Source organism: Haemaphysalis longicornis, unplaced genomic scaffold (assembly GCF_048455015.1).
Source record: "Haemaphysalis longicornis isolate Haplotype H1 unplaced genomic scaffold, Haemaphysalis longicornis Haplotype H1 scaffold_6, whole genome shotgun sequence".
NCBI classification, from domain to species: Eukaryota; Metazoa; Arthropoda; class Arachnida; order Ixodida; family Ixodidae; genus Haemaphysalis; species Haemaphysalis longicornis.
The window spans coordinates 53,717,147-53,738,233 of record NW_027526407.1 but is presented as its reverse complement, the minus strand read 5'-3'; the positions used below and the strand labels follow the sequence as shown (position 1 = coordinate 53,738,233).

Below are 21,087 nucleotides of genomic sequence, written 5' to 3'. Positions count from 1 at the left end.
GGTACGAAAGACACGGCACAAACTTCCTGCCACGAGTAGTGCAGGCAAGTCACACAAGCGGTGTCCGATATCAGCGAGCGGATGGAAGGGCGGTTAAGTCCTGCTTCCCGTAATGATGATGGTGATAATGACAAAGACAACTCATGTCTTCTTACGTGCTTTGAAGGCGAAACCCTGTGTATTATTTGATGGGTGCCGTTTAGATACAGATACAGGCAACACCCTAGCCATGCCGGCTATTTTATCCTCCTTAATCAATCTTAAATCCCCTTAGTCCATCTTATGTCCCCTTATTCATCTTAATCCTTCTTATTCCAGCTAAACCCACAATAATCAATCTTATTTTTAATCCCACCGTAATCTACTTATTTTATCCTAAATCATTTTTATCCCAGCCTTAGTCTCACCGTAAGCCACCTGTATCCGTCTCAGCTCATCTTAACCTGGCCTAATTACGGCGTTCATTCGCACTCATCTATACCTTAATCCGTCATAATGCATCTTAAAGCACTAATGACACAAAACTTTAACGCTGCGATAACTATATTGTCCCTCTGTAACGCGTAATTAGCGCCGCAATGGTGTGCGCCAAGTTCGACTATGGGGAAACCGCCAGAACCACTATGAGGGAGCTAGAAACTTTTCTAGAAGAAGTTCTGTCTTCTTGCTCGCTGCCCTGTGCGCTGCCTACTGATAAACAAAGTCTTTGTCCTGCAAAACCAAGACCATCTGTCTCTCGTGACAATATATGTAAAAAGCTACCTTTGCATATGGAGATAACTCCTATGAAGTTTCAACCGTAACCGTTCAGTATAGCATATATTTTAAATCAATTCTAACCTTTGCACTCACGAGAAAGCTCAGAACAGATGCCCTTTTAACATCGGCATCAGCATGACGCATTGAGCTCCTCCCCCTTGAAGGCCGACTGCACTCAAAATTTCAACCCCCTGAAAGCGTTATTTCCATATGGACTGACTTAAACGCCTGCAAGATACAAAGTATGACAGCTGAAATACGCATATCCGCGGCGAAAACGACCATCGAAAATCGGAGACTTTGAAAGTGAAACTGACCCGCCGCGGTGGCTCAGTGGCTAAGGCGTTGCGCTGCTGAGCACGAGGTCGCGGGTTCGATTCCCGGCCACGGCGGCCGCTTTTCTGATGGAGGCGAAAAGCAAAAACGCCCGTGTGTACGAGATTTCGGCGCACGATAAAGATCCCCAGGTGGTCAAAATTAATCCGGAGCCCTCCACTACGGCGCGCCCCATCGCCTGCGTTGCGTCGGCGCGTTAAACCCTACAATCAATCAAGTGAAACTGAGGAGAGCGCGGCCAATACGGCCAAGCTGAAATGACGTTCCAGCCGGCTCAGCTTGCGAGCGAGCGGCGACCATAGGTCGGCGTAATCACTCGTGAGTGCACTCATTTGTACTCATTTGTACTCAAACTCACGAGTGAGTACAATCATGAGTGAGTACGCACCCAGAAAAAAAAGTGAGTACGATGACGAGTGAGTACAGGGGTAAGTCCACTAATCGTGAGTACAGTACTCGTGAGTACAGTACTCATGAGTATGAGTACTCATGAGTACAGTATTCATGAGTATGAGTACTCATGAGTTTGAGTACTAGTGAGTATGAGTACTCATGAGTACACAGTACTCATGAATACACAGTACTCATGAGTACACAGTACTCATGAGTACAATGCTCATGATTACTGGTTTTGCGAGTGATTGCACTCCTGAGTATATGCACACGTGAGTGCTGTAGTGCAAACAAGTTTTATCAAGAGCTCGAGTCCGGACGCGCGTGTACGAGTCGCAAACATTTAGCGGTGCCGCTGTGCAGCTTAACTGGCAAGGATGGTAAAATTAGACAACGAAAACTGCACCTCCCTCCTTTCCCGGTCCCTGTTTGGCGCTGTAAGCGTTTCTCGGCGGTCGCTGGCAAAGGGGACCCGGTGAAGAGGGAAAAACGAGGGGGTGAGGGCCCAGCGGAAAACGCGGCCGCAGTTGCTCTTCTCCTATGGCACTTGTTGACTGCCGCAGTTATTTTTGTTGACGCGGCCTGTGAACGCGTGGTGGCTTCATTGCGCTTGCTCCCTTCCAGTTGTTTTAGGGGAGAGGCGATGGAGGCTGCTAACTATGCACGCACTAGGCCTACTGAAGTCCCTCTTTTGCGGTCTTCAGAAGTTTCCGTAGACGCATGTCACGCTGTGTAGTGGTATCGTGAGCGGAACCGCTCATTTCTGGAGTCGCAGTTAATTTACGCAACTCGCGTCAAACCGACTGCGTGTGTTGTAACGTTTGTCTCGCCGAAATTGTCCGCACCATTCCGCTCTGCGTATTCAAGCGACAATTTGTATGATGTACGTGCGCCCATATGGTTTTATTAGGTTCCCGTTTTGAAACATTTTGCTCAGGTTCGCTAGCAATATGGTCTCGTGTAGTGTCATTTACAAGTAAGCATATAGCCCCACCGTGCAAGCGCGGCGGTGGAATTTGCCCCAGCAATGGAAATAAACTATCCAGGTACACCTAAGCACGTTTGTGAGTTGTGAATCGGACATCATAATATCCAGTTGAACGCGTGTGACGCTTTGTTTATCCTCGCATATTTTGTCGGAGAGCTCTGGCATCTTGCCGCTGGAGGAGCATTTTGCTTTCGAATGGCTTTACTTTCGAGTGGCAACCCCCTTCGCCGCTCTTCGTTTATGCCACCTTGTAATGAGGGCGCTGACGATGACGGTGAATTTCGGTTGTTATTATTCCTCTACCTTCACTACTGTTTACAGGCGGGGCGACCACCCCTCGCTAGCAACTACTGCCGAGTTTAAGCTCGCACTGTGGGAGGCCTCGTGAAGGAATCGTTTTGAAATGATGAACGCCAACGCCAGACGCCGGGATTGTCGCTTAAGCTCGCGTCTTCGAACGTCTCGTAAAACATGTGGATTGCACACAACGACGCCAGCGCACTTTTTGGTCGATCGCTGTCAGCTTCATCCGCGCTGCTCGAGATAAGAGCTGCAGATTTCCACTGTGCAACCACGGCAATACAGTGACGGCAGTGCAAGCTATCACGCCTCCTAAAACAGCGTCAGCAAAACGTGTTCTCCAGTACACAAAGCGCGCGCGCGCGCACGCACACGCACACGCACACGCACACGCACACGCACACGCACACGCACACGCACACGCACACGCGCGCACGCGTACACGCACACTTTTGGGACTGGGGCATTCCAGCTCAGTCACCACTGTTGGGACGTTGCCCTGCTCAGTCCGCCATCGACGCGGCGCAGAGCAGATCGATGAAGTTGTCGAGCCGACGGTGATTTTAAGCTGCATTTATAGACAGTATATACAATGGTAGCAAGAGCGTTGTTACATGGCTCGCACAAAGGCGATAGCACTACTCAACTCAGTGCCTCCGATGAAATGCCGCCGCACAGCAGCTGCTTCAAGACCTGTTTTATACCACCGGGGTTCCGTCGCAGCCGCGTGCAGTTCGAATCTTTCCAATCAGGACTACCACTGGCCGCAGTTTGAATTCGGCGAATGAAGGCGAGAGAGAGAGAGAAAGTTTTTATTAATATGAAAATATTTACAGGGCGAAGTTTTACCCCTCGGTAGAGGGCACAAGTCTCGAATGTAGGCGAAGTCATTGCGTCAGCCGAGCCACGACAGGAAAGGGAAGGCGACTCAGCGGCGCCGTCTCCAGGGTCTACTTCCTGCGTGTCTTTTGCGGGCCGGTCGCCCCAGGCATGCTTTGGTGCGGCCGTCTCGATGGGAAATGGAGAGTAGACTTGGCGGCGCCGTGTGCCGCCCAGTTGCGGCACGTCTGCCGCGCGCGCTGTTTCACCGAGGCGCGAATCGGGCCCACCATCGACGCGTCGCAAGGTGCAGCAAATTTGTGTCGGGCGCCATGGTTAACCGCACACACACACGCATACAAAAATTAGTGATTAAGGTCAGACCCATGTGGGTCTTGCCCTTGCTGTTAACGGAAATAGTCTCAGCCTACAGAACCCCGCGCGCTTCGAAGTCACACGGAGTCTCGGGAGTTGTTATTTACAGACAGGAAATATACACAGAACCGTAGCCATACAAGCTTGGCTAACAGCCGTCCGCTTTCTGACGCCACCGGCGTCGAGAGTGCATTATTTATATGCACAGTGGAGCACAGAACGATTAAAACGTGGCCGCGCTTTCTCTAGCTATTACGGGAACGGCATGTCATGAAGGTAAAAAAAAAAAAAAGAAAACTTCAGAGGGGCGATTCAGAGGTATACTTACTAAGAAACTCTATGGGTTCAGAGGACGATTTTTTTTTTTTTTTCCTCTTCGCTGAGCCGCCTCGCTGGCGCGCCGGCATCGGGAGCGCGAGCGTGAAAGTAAAAAGAAAGGGGGTGCAATGGACGCCACATGGAGGCGAAAAATCAGCTTTTTTTGTTTGTTTTGCTGACCTCGGTTAACCCACGCCATTGACCAATGAGAGGCGTCGCATTGTCTGTTGCCCTCAACTCTTTTCCTAGCACCGTGATAGCATCCCTGGAGAGAAGGAAAGAAGTGGCGCGCCACCCTGACGCCTTCGCCTGCGCCCTGTTAGGAATACGCAAGCCAATACACATCAGGGAGGGAGAACTTGTGGCGGTTGCGCCGTGAAACTTGAAACTTCGCGCTGCGTGGCGCGAGGTATTGCAGTGTCGACCGTTCTCCTTCCGTAATAAAAGAACCAAAGCGCGACAGCAACACCGGCTCGATAAGAAAGCCAACCAAGTAATGAACGTAAAACCATAGCGGAGCTAATACACACATTTAATTCCAGCACCTTGCAATCCGCGCGTGACGGGTTGCAAGCTTAGTTGTGACTGATATTAAATTGCGGAGTCACATATCATTAAATAATTCGGGTTTCACACCTATGGGGTGGCGCTTCAAAGGGGACTGGGAAACAGCAGCGACCGTAGCTGGCGTTCTGCTGGAATAACCGCATCTTACGGCGCAGTGGAATGTACGAGCGAAATATGGGTAACGTCGATGTTATCGGTTGTTTTTGTGAAGATAGATACTGCCGCCCTTTGTCTACCCATTTCCTAACACCTCTATCTTGCTTTGTTGTGCCTCAATTTGTGCGTTTGTGATGAAGGAAGAAAAGCTGTCTTTCGATTCGACAAACTGGAAGCGGCTAATTATTTCTCAGTTTGCGATTTCTGTGCCATCGCCCTGCCCGGACGCTGTGCAGGAGGTCAAAATCCTGAGCTCGCAGCTGCGCAAATAACTCAAAATATGCTTGTAAGAGGTTGTTGGGCTGCTGTTGTATTTTCTTACAGGAGATGTTTTGTGCGGTAATCGTTGCTGATGTGTGTGTGTGTGTGTGTGTGTGTGCGATGCTTGTGGTGGGCTGTTGTGGCGTTCGATCGAAAATAAGTGATACGGGCGCTTTTTTAAAAAGGGGTACAGACACAAAAATTTTGTATCTCGTTTTTTTTTTTTTTTTTGCTGCGATGAACAGCTAATGACCTACTTATCACGTGTGGAAACCTCATTTGCTCACAGCGTGCGACGGTTTTTAAGTAGAGGCGTTTTGAATGCGGCCAGTCGCATTTTCGGGTTCAGCGGCCGCCCCGAAACGCGAGATATTGTGTAAACAAAGCTGACCACGTGACGGTCGGACGGATATCACAGAGAAGAGCTGCCGTAGCACTGTCGAATCTGCGTCGGCGGCAGTTTCTGCGAATGCCCCCACGCACTGATCTCGTGAGCCTCTTAATTAAACAGCGACCGTGGCTGCGTGATGAACGAGAAAGTTTTCTGAGACAACTGGCGAGAGTCGGCCGCATGTTTCCCATGGTGCCTGGACTGCACGAGATCCGGACACAGGCAGAATGCACGACGGCGCGCACGCGAACGAGACGACGCATGGAAAATTGTGCCTGCCTGCTCACCGGACCTCTACCAGGTAATCGCCACGATTACGAAAACGCATCGAATCTCAGTGCATTTCTGGCGAGATCACGAACACACGTTGCTCTGCTACATCGCCCACGAGCTATATCGCCCACGCGAAGGTCATTCCATCAACGAGCAACGAGACGCGCAACGTACGCAGCGCGCACGAGCCAGAAGGCACCACGTTCCTGCAACCCGCTCTTGCGGTCCAAACGTACACGAACGAAACGCTGAGAGCGCGGAATGCAACGGGGCCAGTACTTACATTTTCCGCATGTCCTGTACCGGCGCCGGTACACGCAACCGACGACATCGCATCCGGATCGGTGGATATAGCCATGACAAGCGACGAAGACGCACGGCGCCCGCAATGCACCATGCGTGGCGAACGACCGCACATCAATCATACGGCAGTTTCCCAGTTAAAATGAGACGAACAGCGCATGAAACGCACCAGAGGTGACGAACGGCATCCAACTTGAGCCAGTGGAGCTGACCACGGCGAACGAAATGCACAGCGCACGGAACGCCACTAAGCCAGCACACGCGGAGGAAACTGCTATTCGCGACGTCCTCCGCTCCCGCTGCTGCTATCCGGACTTGGCCAGCGAATGTTACAAGCGCCGAAATCAGCCTGGCCACAAGCAACAAAAGACCCAGCGCACGCGGTTCAACCCTACCGGAACGTACGAGCTCTCCGACACCCGCTGCTCCAGCGCGAGTCCAGTGAACGAATGACATTACACTCGTGCAGGTAGTTCCGTCAACGAGCAACGACACGGTCACCGCATGCGGCACGTCCGAGCCAGAACGAACAAGATCCCCAGCACCCACGCTCCGATCGAGACTCACACGACAAACACCGTTTCGTACTAGAGGACGCAACCGTGGGCAAGAGGACTCGGGACGAACGGAGCCTGCTTGTTTGGGAGAGATAGCGATTTTAGCATTCTTGAAACAACGGGCAAAATACGAGGGCTTGAGCGACGACACGGACACGGCAAGAACGGCAACGAATAAACCCGATCCAGACGAACGCATCGAATGCCCTAACGATGAAGTCACGCTTGCGACGCCAAAGAATGTAGGACCGAACGGACGGCACGAACTACGCCCGCTACCCCACCACAACGGTTTCACATCCGAAACAACCACGGCGACTGCGAGGACGGAGCCGCAACGACTTTGACCGATCAGCAATGTCACCCTACGAAAACGCCACGCTACCGCACACTAAACGAATAGCCAAACAGCTACCGCACCATACGCAACGCACACGTCAATTCAAGCAACATCCTCAACGCGCCGAACTATGCCATCCCTACACAGCGCAGCTCGCCACCGGACAAACCGGACGTCTACGCCCCCACATGCATCAAGCACGCGACGAGCTACACGAACACAATCGCCGACGGAAGAGGCGCGACTAACGCAACGCCGTAAACACTGTCAAGTTCATGTCTGACGAAGTGAATCCCACGGCACACACACAATAAAATCAAGAAGATTTGAACTTCACCGAAACTCAACGAGACGAACACCCTCTTAACGAAGTTTCTAGTATCCGGAAAAACAAATAACAAAAGCCAGCATCGCGCATCTGTGAATAAGCGGACAGTGATCTGGATACGAACGGACGTCAATCTACGCGAACGCTTCATTGTGCCTGGTGGCAGGCACAATTTGGATTCGGAGCACGATTACGAGAGTATCAGCGCGCCCGGAAACGAAAACGGACGACAAAAGCTGCCACCCGAAGACACGCAGAAAATCGCAGTTTGCGGCCACGGCCGCACCGACAATCCCGAGCTCCCCTGAGCCCGACCGTGTGTTTTTCTAATCAATTAAACATTTTATTTTTTCTATTTAGTCTTTAATTCGAGATACGACCTAGCTAACAGTGCAGATAAGTTGATTATTCGTGAGTAATACAAATTGAGTACTCATGAGTGCAGATTGAGTACTCATGAGTGCAGAATGAGTAGTACTCATGATTGCAGAATGAGTAGTACTCATGAGTGCAGAATGAGTAGTACTCATGAGTGCAGAATGAGTAGTACTCATGAGTACAGATTGAGCAGTACTCATGAGTACAGATTGAGTACTCATGAGTACAGAGTGAGTACTCATGAGTACAGATTGAGTACGAATACTCGTGAGGACAAATGAGTTTGAGTACAAGTGAGTATGATTACAAATGAGTATTTGATGAGTGAGTACGAGTGATTTTGGGAACAGACGAGATTTTTGAGTGTGAGTTTGATTGAGTACAGCGTGAATGGAAAAAGTTGTGATTGAGTTTGAGTGAGTTCTTTCTGTTTTGCCGACCTATGGCGGCGACACGTGGCCGGCCGGCCGGTGCAAACCTGCGCGCAACGCTTTTCCCCTCGCCGTAGCTCTAGTAAAAGCGCTCCCAGCGGAGCTCGACCGGTTCTCCTGGCTGGCCGTAGGAAAAAGCGCAGGTCCGACCGCAATGTCACTTCCGCTTCCTGACTTTTTTGCGCGATCCACCGGGGTGTGTACCGTGCCTGCGACGGAGTTTTTTTATGCGTCTTTAACTAATTAACCACACATTTCATGGGGCTACCAGTCATGTACCAGTTGGTCTGGTAGTACGTACTGCACGTTCAAACTAAAGTTGTCCGAGGTGAAATTTGAGTTTACTTGGTCTTTAACTGCCGACGTCAGGGGCTTCCGACGTAGCCAAAGCGCTGGCTGCTTTTTGCGCGTGCTGCTTGGACTCCTCCGTGCTCTCCAAGCGAACACTTTCTCCCACACCTCCAAAAGTCTCACATTTTGGCTCCTATCTGTTTCCCGCCGCAGTGCCGCTTCTGCGAGGCCCCTGGTACACTCTATCACATTGTAGGAGGCTGCGACCAAGCCCCGCTTCCCCGCCCCAATCTTTATCCTACCCATGAGCTTTGGGAGAGAGCCTTGGCCAGCTCCACCCTCGAGGATCAGCGTGAGCTGGTCGAGAGGGCTGTGGACGCGGCCCGAGCTCAAGGTGTCCTGGACTAAGGAAAACACCCCGAAGACACCATTTTATTCTTTCTCAATAAAGATGTTTACTCTCTCTCTCGCCTTGTGAACCACGTCAGAGTTTTGGTACTGACGTCATGCCCCCCGGGAGCGTGCATCCACGGCTGGCCTGGACGCAAGGGCGGAAACGTCTTTTTTCAATATTTCATAATCAGCTGAAAAAAAAAATAAAGAAATATGTTGGTTTTTTTTTTTTTTTTTTTTTTCACGCCCATCAATATTACTTGAAAACTCACCTTTCCCGACCGGTCGTGCTGCGACGAGAACAGTGACGTCAAGAGCGCCCCCCTGTCATGACAGCACGCCTCGGTGTTCGTTTCATCGAAACCGAAACTGACACGAATAAAGGAGGCTTTAAACGACTATTCACGCTGCGGTAGACTACCTAATGTGCTATTCTATGATTTAGTGAGCTGGTAGGCACCCATAGCAGCAAAAAAACTTGACACAAAAAGTTCGTGTCAGGACTCAGCACTGCGTTTATTCAGCTTACTAATAATTACTAATGAATGAATTAATTGCTGCCAGTCACTAATCGATCGTTATTCTACCCTCATTCGTTTTAATCCATCTCAATCCCACTATAACGATCATTACGATCAATCACTAATAAGGAATATTCATTGGAATGCTGAAAAAGTGGTGTTACCATTATACAGCGGAGCTGTAAGTCGTTATAAGTTTTCATAGATTTTTTGTGGTGCTGGTAGAGAGAGCCACAGCGGCAGTGGATACCAGTGGAATACTGAAATTAGGATAGCCACCTTCTTTGGTCGTCCCATGGTTTCCTGGACTGAGGAACCGCTCCCACATCACCAGGCTCACAATAAAGTTTTTCCTCCTCCTCCTCCCTCGTTTTTAAAATAAATATATTTTCAATCAATCAATCAATTAATTATTCAATCAATCAATCAATTGGGAACGGGCCAGAAAACTTTCGAGTGCCCTCTATGAGGAGACAAAGCAAACAAGTAAGGCATGTGCCGACACTTGGCGTGACAAGAGGAAAGCTGACACAATCCCATAACTGCCGCCATGAGGAGGCGGAGAAGAGCAATGAAGTATGTGATGACCTTCTGGGCAATCCACATGCTTTCCTGGCTGACAAACACTTTCCAAATGAAGCAGTGCACGTAACGGCGCCTTGACCTGCACCTTCTACGTCCCCTTCCACAAAGCTTGGCACTATCTGACGCAGCCCCTCCCTTGCCGTCTCTGCGGCTAAGGCTGGCACTCACAAATGTCTCCTCTTCCTTGATTGGGATGGCAGCGAGTGATGAGTGTGGAGTTAGCGGCCCGACGGAGGCCATTCGGCATTTTTTTATGCCTCAGGTTTATCACCGGAAACACGACAGCTCTCCAACACTGCGGCAGCCAGACCCTCGGCAACCTTTGTCTGAGAAGAAAATTTTACGTCACTGATATCCTCCGTCGTCTGCCCACCGGGCGAGGAAGGCGCTCATACCTGCGAACTACGAACTTGAACAAGGTACTATGGTACGGAAGACTCTAGTGGCAATCGCTGAACTCGAACATATAATGCCCTAACGCCGGGCCTCTACGCTCTGTTACTTGCACTTTACTTTCTTCTGTTTTCTCGGTTTTGCCCACTCTCCCATTTCCCAAGCACAGGATGGCAAACTATGCTATAGCCTGGTTAACATTCCAGCCTTACTTTACCTCCTTCCAAAAATGATTTTTTTTTCTCTCTCTTGAATATTTGCGGGTGGACGAATTAGCGTGCAGTGGTTCTCGGTTTCTCATGCAAGGCGAACCCCAGTTCCACGGTGGAACTCTGAGTAGGAGTCACGGCTTTTGCACCCTCAAATCGACGCTGGACAACGACAGGCTCCTGCCAGGATAGCTCATTTAAACGCCTTTTGCCTTTTATCCGTCTCCTTAAAAAATATTTTTGGCTATTGTCCCATTACTTTTTAGCATTTCGGTTTGAACGGGAAATTAAACGGGTATACGGGTCCTTGGTCTTTTTTGCGCTGTGTTGCTAATGGGTATAGGAGACCGCCGAATTCATTTTGCCGAATCCAGTTTTAACCGGAAATAGGCAGTTTCTGCGACCGCCGGGTGCACAACGCCGGGAGGGGCCAGGACATCCGCTCTATAGATATGCAGTACAGTCTCCAAACTGTGCAGTATATATACTCGGTGCGCACTTGCGGTGCGCTGTGCAGTACACAGTGCGCACGTTTAACAGCGGAGCTGTTTCAGCTTCAGCTTGGTCCGGTGGCGTCAGAAAAAAAAAATACCAAGAAAAAAAACGGGCGCGCTGCCTCCTGGTGAGAAGGGAAAGCACAAAAGCAGCTCGCGTCAGCCAAGAGCCGAGGGCACGCGCTAACCTCCCGGCCGAGCCTCCCAGCAGGGCTCAACTCTTGTCGGGCTACCAGCAGCGTCGAGAGCTAGCCTCACAGACGGACTCAACTCTACTCGGAGAACGCCCGGCGTAAAAGAAGGTCGACTGGAGGAAGAAGAGTTATAGCGGGGCTCAGCCGGCGAACGGCCGTGCGCTCAAATAAGTGTTGAGGGGTGAGGCCATGTTTAGCCGGAAGCCGGGTTTAGTGCTCAAATAAGTGTTGAGGGCTGAGGCCAAGTTTAGCCGGATTTAACCAAGTAAGCCGGATTTAGTGCTCAATTGTTGAGGGGTGAGGCCAAGTTTAGCCGGATTTAACCAAGTAAGCCGAATTTAGTGCTCAAATAAGTGTTGAGGGGTGAGGCCAAGTTTAGCCGGATTTAATTAAGTAAGCCGGATTTAGTGCTCAATAAGTGTTGAGGGGTGAGGCCGAGTTTAGCCGAGGTTAGCCAAGGCCGTTCCGATCGGTCCACCGCAATGACAGCGGATTCCAGAGGAGAAGATAACTCGACCTTCGGCTCTGCTGTTTCTCCAGCGTTGCACCACCAGTGCAAGCTGTGCCATTTTTCTGAGGGCAGTACACAGTGTGCTCTTTTTGAGTATTGCGCAGCGCATATAGAGCACTTTTTGCGAACTTGGCACTACTCGGTGTGCACGTTGCATGTGCGCACGTTGCAGTACGCAATGTCGAAGTTTAACAGTGCGCAGGAAGTGTGTGCTTCCTATGCTCTCCGTAGTACGCAGTGCGCACGTTCTGCTCACTGCAGAGGGCACCTGGGAAAGTCGTCTTACCCATAACCTCCAGTCAGGGATAGATGGATGAATGGATGGACGGATAGATGGATGGGTCGATTGAAGGGTGGACGGACGGATAGATAGATAGATAGATAGATAGATAGATAGATAGATAGATAGATAGATAGATAGATAGATAGAATAGAATAGAGAGAGAGAGAGAGAGAGAGAGAGAGAGAGAGAGAGAGAGAGAGAGGCATCTGGGGAGGAAATACGATTTATTTTCGCTCTTTTCGGAGTGTCGACACTGACGATCGCCCTGTCGAGTCGAAACAACAACAACAACAAAACGCGGCGAAGGTTAGCAAGCGGTTTTAGATATTTCCAAGAGTACGCTTGTATAGACAGCTTCACTTCCGACCTCTCCTGTAGTAGTGCATTATCATCGGTGACTTCATCGGTAGTTAAATTTACGGTGAAATGCATCGAGTCACTGCGTTCCCATTTTTAAATAATTAGAAGACGGGAATACCGACTACAACAGCAAATAATGGATTGACTTCTAGGCCTCTGGAAATCTGTGAGCAAACTTGCGAGCGACAGGCGGTCGGGAACACCAATACATTTTTTTTGTTTCGTGATGGAGGTCTTAGCTTTTTATTCAATGACTCTTCCAGACACTACGGGCGTCCGTCGAAGCCTTAATTTTATGACATTTTTCATTTCTGCTGTTTTATGGCCTTTGATGGTAATAACATATTGCCGAAACCACACTATATATATTTCCAGAAAAAAGAGCAAGAACGGGCTTAGCAGTTTGTATATTCCCGATAAAAAACAACAATGCACACACAAAATAGAAACTGAAAAAATTAAGGCGAATTTATAAAATAAGACCCAGAAGCGACGAGCCCTACTATTAGCTCACGTCATTTCCTCTTTCAAATGAGTGAGATCATGTGTGGTTCCGGCACAGCTTAGTTAAAGGGGCCATGAAGACAAAATACAACTTTTGATGATTAGAAAGACTGCTTGTCGCAATAACAATGATACGAACTTGATCCCAAATTTCGAAAAAATAATAGAGATATGTTAAAGAAACATGTGGAGCACTGGCGACACCCTAGCCACTTAACGGCAACTTTTCTATGACGTCACTCAATCTTTGTGCGATTGGCGGCCGCCCATCGCTATATAAGACACATGACTGGATTGTAGTCAGGCCTCTAGTTCCGTTTGATCGCATCATTTGTATGCTAACATGCAGCTACCGCACTGAAAATTATGGTTTTAGTGCTGGCCCATATGACGTCACTCCTGCCCATAAAACGTCACTGTAGCGCGAAATTTGAAAATGCTTTAACACTTGTGGCGTTTTTTTTTTTCTGTGGTTAAAAAACAACTTTTGTGGCTGGAATGGAGTTGGGTTAAGTACTGAAGTCTAGTTCTTTTAAATTAAACAAAGTTGTAATTTGTCTTCATATTGCCCTTTTTAAAATTTAAGATGAGGTGTTAGCTCGAGCACGCCTCCACTTTTCTGTGAATTCTCAGGACACATATGTATTATAAATTTTTTAAAAATAAAGTTGAAATTACCGGGTAATTAATCAGCGTAATGCAATAATTTTCACACCTTCAAGCCACTGTAAAATGCACATTCCGAGAACAACATTAATAACAATTCCGATAATAAAAATATCATAGCTAGTCGGTTTAATTTGTTATTGCCCGTGTCCGTCCCAAAGACGCCGTCACAAATCCTGAAACTCCACGCATACAACACCTAATGGTCTTTTACATGCACTGTTTTGCAAATCTTCCAAAAGAATAACAAGAAAGAAATGACGTCCCAAACAACGAAGCCTATCTACCCTTCCAGCCTAGCATGTGGCCGATGGCGCACACCAGAGAAGCGCGACTCCTCCCTTCCAAAGAAAGCGCACCTTACTACCCCGCTAAAATGCGCAAATGGCGCAAGTACCCCCGGGTGGATGCGTGGCGCCACCTGATAGTGTGGCGTCAAAGCACTCTTGTTACAGTTCCGTCGTTCTAGAAAGGGCGGCGCCTAAAGCGGCCGACAACAGCGCTTCGTAGCGGCGCACTAGAAAGAAAATGTGCTACGCGTCTTGTATACGCGACGACAGACGGCGCCACCAATCTGGACGCCGCTGTTTGTTTTCATGTAGCTGCGCGCGCAGAGCCGTTTCGGAACCACTGTCACTTAAAACGGCGAATACGGTTAATGTGGTAGCTGCGTTTTTTTTTTTTTTTTTCAAGGAGAGGTTTTTTGCACTTCACCCCCACTACAATGATTGCGGCTGGTATCAAGGCAGACTGCTCCAGATCTCAATGAGAGCAGTCTGCTCTGATTTTTTCCCAACCGGCTAAACCGCTTCCGCTCACCGAGTCGCCGGAACCACTGTGTGGAAGCGAAACCGTGAGAATAAATGCACACAACCTCTCCCCCTGTTCAAGGCGTCAAGATAACCAACACCACAAAGAGAAATGTTTAGAGGCTGTTTTTGTGTTACCTCTTTCTAACGCCCATCGAGTGTTGATTTCTAAAAGGACGAATACAAGAGCAACAAGGGTTCCTGGTTTCGCTTAACGTGAAACTGGTCCTTACAGGCTTCCACGAGCGTCATAAGGTCACTCGTGCGAAAAGCACCGTTTCTTTTTCTTTTTTTTTTTTGCGTTTCTTTATCGGGATTTGTGACATTTTGTTTCGAGCACAAAAAGACACCTGCGGTTCCAGCTGCCTCTGTTATACCTTCTTGGATCTATTACTGGCAGGAAAATTATGCGGGGCAACATTCAAATTCAGCATTTGCAGAAACTTTGGTTCTTGTAACCTCAAAATAATAAAAGAAGTTGTAACTTAGATTGGATGGCCCTTAATATTGCTCGATTGTACGTCCCGCATTCCCACTTTGCGATGCACTTTTCACTCAAAATTTTTTCACAAACAGTAACAACGTTTGAGTTTTGTAGCTGTCTTTGTTACCTGAAAGATCAGTATTCGGGACCAAAATTAACCTCTACAATTGTATAGGTGTAAATAGGCTTTTTCACACGCTGTACTGACAAAGCAGCACCTGAAAGAAAAGTATTTCTTTCATATAGTCTTCGTAGAGGCACACACAGCCCTCTTTAACTGTGCGACGCACTTGAATGTTTCCAAAATCATTGTTAAGGTACGAGTTTAATTTATTCTTTATTTTTATTGTGAAAACTGTGCACGACGCAACTGGTAGACTTCATTCAGTTTCCTCACTTGGAATTTCTCTAAATCAAGCAAAAACAAAACACCTCAGTGTTTAAGAAACAATGATTCAAGCAAACGTACAGCCACAAAAAATAAAGCACATAGTAAGACAGGCCGGCCAACACTCACGAACAAAATGAGGCAACTTCATAGTTTTATAAGCTTTCAGAGAATTCTTTCAAGAGCCCATGCTTGACTTGACTGCAGCTGGTTTTTTTGCTGACTCAACACGTCACTCAATCACCTTCAACAACTTCACAGCTTTATGAATTTCTCGCGACTTTTTCATGAACTGGGGCACGTCTGCTTGTCCGCAGTTGCCATGAAGAGTCTAATGTGGACCGCAGACGACTGTCGGGTCTGTGTCATCGGCTCCAGGTCGTCACCCAGAGGCTCCAAATCGTCGACGACACCGACAGTTGAAGTACGAACGTCCAGTTCAACCACGCCCTGGTAATGACTTTCCACCTGCAAAGCCAAGTTGATCGCCCGGCCAACAGCGGCCCCCAAGGCGTGGACGAACACTTCGGTTTTGCCACTGTCCAAAAGCTTTCGGCAACGTTCCAACTGCCCTTTGAAGTTTGTCGACATGTTGACATACACGTCGTTCTCTCGACGAGGCAGTTGGCCGGAGGCCTTGCGTTTGCGAAGCTGGTAGTCATCAGGGTCGAATCTTGGCCGTCGGGGCACGATGGGTCGCTCGCTCACTGCTTCAGCGCCTTCCATCGTTGGCTGAGCTGCCGCCATTGTCCAGGAAAGCGGGAGCTTGAATGCGCTGGACAAACATGCATTAATGTTCGGTTTCAGTACAACGAAAGAGGCGACAGAAAAAAAAAATAAATGTCAAGAACATGCATAGGTTGAAAAATGTAATTTTCTTGCAATAAAGGAAAAACAACTGCTGCACACTGATCGATTGGCTAAATTAAACATTAATTATGTTGTAGTACTACAAGTGCAACAAAACTAATTTCGGGGTAGAAAAACTGGTTTTACAGAAAGATTTTTTTCAATACCAGTGAAATTTGAAAAACATTAGGTCTTTGCATGATTATGTGTAACGAAGTTAACGTTCAACAAGGTGCATAGATTAAACAATGCAGACATAGATAAGCCCCTGAATTTCGCGATTATATATTGAAAGCCAGTTACTCTTTGCTTATTTGTTGCAACAAGTATCCCTCTCTATACATAGCTGTTAATTTTGCTGCCGGCTTCACCTTTTTTCTTACCTGCTATCAGTCAAGGCGCGCACGCACACGCGCACACACAAACAAATAATGACGTCAACAGGGCTAGTAGCAAAAGAAAACCTGCTGCTACTAATTTGCGCATTCAAAGTAGCGTGATGGAATTCGCGGCAGTCAATCTTTAAGTAAGATCAGTATCAGCATACTTGTTTCATTTTAACACGTGCCTGTAACTTGAGAAACCCGGTGCCGAAATTTGACGCTGATTGCATTACTGTTTTAGCTGAATTGGTAATACGACAACGAATAAGCCATTCTCCGTAACCTACCACACTGTTATCACCGTTGCCTTGAGCTAAAGAAGAAAAATCGTCTACGGTTGCTTTAAATGGCAAATCGTTTCGCAAAGCCGAGGTAACCCAGCTCCTGCTGCAGTTTTATTTTATTTCTTGGCCGCTTCAAACAAACCTCAAAATATTTAACCTCAACTTTCACGTGACAAAGCTACAATGTGCGCAGTTGTGAACAGCTCAAAGTTGCTTCGGACAACCTCGTTATCTCGTCTCCTTCGACGTCATTTACCACTTCAAAACATCGCGCGCAGGCTCCATTTTTATTTCGCCTTTATCGAAGAGCTGTCTTTGCAAGGATTCAAACCCGTAATCCAGAGTTCAGCATCAGAACGGCCAACACTGCGGTAAACCACGGCGAAAGATGCGAGCACGATTTCATCCGCAATTTGAGTCAGCACGCCGTTGTCAACAGCCTTCGTCGATTGACCAAGCTCTAAGAACAGTGCCGTTAGCGCAGGCATTGATGTAGTGGTGTAGCCGAAAGCGCAGTAACACATTAAACCACCTACCTCAGTTCAGCTGCGTAATTAACGTCTCACCATCCGCGACTTGCGTTGAAAAGTTTGTGTCTGTGCTCGTGAAAACACGTACGAGTTGTTGTGGAGGCGGCCATCTTGAATGTGCTGCCGATGGCGATGCGGTAGCAGGAAAGAAATCTTCTGCACTTTCGGTTTCGGTTTTGAGTTTTACTCGCTGGGAGGGCGTGCAGCCAAAAGTGGCTTTTGCCATTTTTTTTTTTCAGAGCAAAGTAGAAACGCAACCACGAAACTTTTTGCACTTTTTTCGGCCTACAAATTAGTGCGCCCGACATTAACTCTTGCGCTGAACAAAATATTAAACCTGCAAGACACCCAAGCTTGTCCACAGGTATGCTGGCTAGATACCACAAGCAATCACTGTGGCCCGTTTTGTGTGGACCTCATTGCATTAATACGTGTAAATAAATGTACTGGATATGATTTGAATAAAAGTATCGTAAGTCGGCGCCGCGCACGAAATAGGAGGGCGAATGACTTGGAGAGCTGATGACCTATTTTTTTCTCAATATTTTAATTGTGTCATTATATTGATTATTTTCATTTTCATTGCGCGGTATTTTAGGTTGCACAACCTGCCATCAATTACTTCAATCAGCTTCGAAATAGTGCAGCATTTTATATTATTATGTTTTTCAGGTAATTCGTGTCGATACAGCGCAGCTTTAGAATCCTCTAGATGTAAACCATCGCTGAAATCAATTTTATTTATTTATTTATTTATTTATTTATTTATTTATTTATTTATTTATTTATTTAAAACAATTATCTGTATATGATAGAAAAGAAGCACCCAGCACTGGCTTTTGTTTATTACGCCTTAAAATACTACAATACTGTTGTTCTCAGGATTATGCCTGCGATTTTTTATTTTTTCTGAGCTGCCCGAAGGATAAAAATGAAAGTGCTTGCTGGGACAATTTTGCGCCGACATGGCGCCACGAAAAATAGTCGGATTTTGTCCCCCAATTTCATCTTTATCTGTATATGCTAAATTTATTACTAACAAGTTTTCTATTGAAACTCAGATCTTCGAAAACAGTTACGTGTCCTGACGACATAACATTTTACCGGAAATTTAATTTAATAGATAAATTCTGATTTACCTCACGTCTTTCGTGCATGAAGGATAGGTCACGAAGCTGAATTTAAGGAATAATACAAAGCAATATATCCAGTTAAAGATCCCAGATTAACGCCCGTCCATTGGGCAACGGAATCTGAGCTAAAGACGGTGGCAGGATAGGATAGAGAAGGCTGAAGAAAAAAAATGGAAGAAAGAAGGGGGGGGGGGTTAGCGTTTGTGCGCCAAAGGTTGGCCAAAGATACACCTGGAGTAGTGGCGTTGCAAGAAACATTTTTCGGGGTGTGGTATACACGCCGCAGCTATAAAAACAAATTTTAGGAATGATATCCAGCGCCGAAACAATATCTCAGTTTAATTGTCAACCCTATTTTTGTTTTTCTGATTGATTGATAGTAGGGTTTAACGCGCCGACGCAACGCAGGCGTTGAGGCGCGCCGTAGTGGAGGGCTCCGGATTAATTTTGACCACCTGGGGGATCTTTAACGTGCGCCGAAATCTCGCGCACACTGGCGTTTTTGCTTTTCGCCTCGATCAGAAAAGCGGCCGCCGCTGCCGGGAATCGAACCCGCGACCTCGTCCTCAGCAGCGCAACGCCTTAGCCACTGAGCCACCGCGGCGGGTTATCTTTGTTTTTCTATTTTAATATGTGAACGCAGAGTGTAAATAGCGAGGGCGAAAGAAAGGCGAAAAAAGGGGTGGGGGGAGCACGGCTTTGAAAACTTCGAGGGGTGTTCTGACACCGATACACCATCCCTGGATTATACGCCCCTCACCTGGAATATAAGGCGCGCCGTAGTGGAGACCTTCTGGGGATTTTTAATATGCTCAGGAATATTAAGTCAAGGGCACCTTCATTTTTCGCTTCAAGGAGCCATGAAGAGAAAATACAACTTCGTGTAATTTGAAAGAACTAGGATTCAGTATCTCACTCAGCTCCATTGCAGCCCCAAAAGATGTTTTTTTAACGAAAAGAAAAGCAACAAGTATTTCGCATGCGTGCATAGTTGCTTTTACATTTGCATACGTATGCATTTGACATATCTGTGCGTAACTTGTTGAAAACTTGACAACATATTCTTTGGTCTTATTGGTTGACAACAAAATGCTGTTGTATGTGCTGCTTAATGTTGCCCGTGGTGGAAGGTGCGGGGGCCTCGTCAAGATGCCGCTGAGTGGCATCCTCTCCCGCATCCTCGTGTATCAAGAAACATGAAATAAATTAAAGAAAATAAAAAAAAACTGTTTTCATAGGTACCGCAAGCGACGGTTAAAAGACTATTAGGGTCTAGTTGTCTAACGACGGAAGTGTCGAACAAACTATGGGGGTTAGACTTAATGCTTCGTTTAGGTGCTGCAGATCCTTCGACCTTGGACACTGCACTCATTAGAGAGAGAGGAAGAGAATAACTTCCTTTTGGATCCACTTCAAAGGGAGGATGTAAGTCCTTGTTCGCAGGTTTGCTAGTGTCTCAAGATATATGTATTTCGCGCTGTGCTGTTTATCTATTTCTTTCTCTTGGGGTGGTTTTCTTCTTTTTCATTGCACCATTTACTTTGTATTTTGATTCAGGGCTTACCTTTACGATTAACTATCGAAATTTAATTTCTCTCCCAACTTTGCTAGCTGCATTTCCTTGTACCTCGTTTTTAACGTTCCGTGTTTGCCCTCGCGCGGTTCCACCCGCAATGACCAACGGTCACCACTCATCTGTGTGGTCATCCCTTTTCCGGAGTAGGAGTAGCAAGCCCTGTCACTAGCTATAGGACGGCTGGCCTTACCAGTTCACCATGACCAATCCAACCAGTTAACCAAATTAAGAGGCTTATTTACTCGTTTTTCGCAATGAAACATTGAATCGGTTAGTGACCCTGCAATAAATAGTATTTCTGCCGCAAAGAATGGTGACACTGCCATAATACATTTTCCTCAAAGAATACGTCCAACATTTTTGAGCGTGCTCTGCCGTCCGGGGGTGTAGCTCAGTGGTAGAGCGTTCGCTTCGCATGTGAAAGGCCCCGGGTTCGAACCCCGGCACCTCCACATTTTTTTATAGTCCTTTTTATTTTTTTCCATTTGTTTTTTCGGCGATAGCCAGACGGCCGGCATTGAGGTATCGCGAAACACCTGGCGTTCCAAGTGTCTGCCTTGGTTCAACCGACACCATGACGGAGGTTCAGCCGCCGCAAAATTTTCTTCGCAGGGAGGGGTCGGCGATCCAGACTGTACCTGCTGTATCCACAGAAAAAAAAATGGGGGGGGGGGGGGGGGTGAACTGAAATAACGAAATGCAATTAGATACCAGAAAATTGACTGCAGAAAAAAATCTGAAACTAGTTAGGTCCCGCGCCGATAGTCTGAGTGACTGATAGTCTGAGAGCGAGTGAGTGAGTGAGTGAGTGAGTGAGTGAGTGAGTGAGTGAGTGAGTGAGTGAGTGAGTGAGTGAGTGAGTGAGTGAGTGAGTGAGTGAGTGAGTGAGTGAGTGAGTGAGTGAGTGAGTGAGTGAGTGAGTGAGTGAGTGAGTGAGTGAGTGAGTGAGTGAGTGAGTGAGTGGGTGAGCGAGT

At 47.5% G+C, this 21,087-nt stretch overlaps 1 protein-coding gene and 1 non-coding gene across 2 annotated transcripts; one reads left to right on the top strand and one right to left on the bottom strand.

Moving 5' to 3' along the window:
* Positions 1–15,483: 15,483 nt before the first annotated feature.
* LOC144142698 (ribonuclease P protein subunit p20-like) lies at positions 15,484–17,539 on the bottom strand. Its single transcript, XM_077674366.1, has 2 exons — positions 17,411–17,539; positions 15,484–16,133 (listed from the first exon to the last, which is right to left on the bottom strand). The coding sequence occupies exon 2, from the start codon at positions 16,103–16,105 to the stop codon at positions 15,644–15,646; it is 462 nt and encodes a 153-aa protein (XP_077530492.1). The 5' UTR covers positions 16,106–16,133; positions 17,411–17,539; the 3' UTR covers positions 15,484–15,643.
* A 2,954-nt stretch (positions 17,540–20,493) lies between these two features.
* Positions 20,494–20,565, top strand: Trnaa-cgc (transfer RNA alanine (anticodon CGC)). The gene has a single exon. It is a non-coding gene; the product is annotated as a tRNA-Ala (tRNA).
* The last annotated feature ends 522 nt before the right edge of the window (positions 20,566–21,087 follow it).

Excerpts from the sequence above, each read along its gene's own strand:
- LOC144142698 (XM_077674366.1), bottom strand. The coding sequence starts at position 16,105 with ATGGCGGCAGCTCAGCCAACGATGGAAGGCGCTGAAGCAGTGAGCGAG.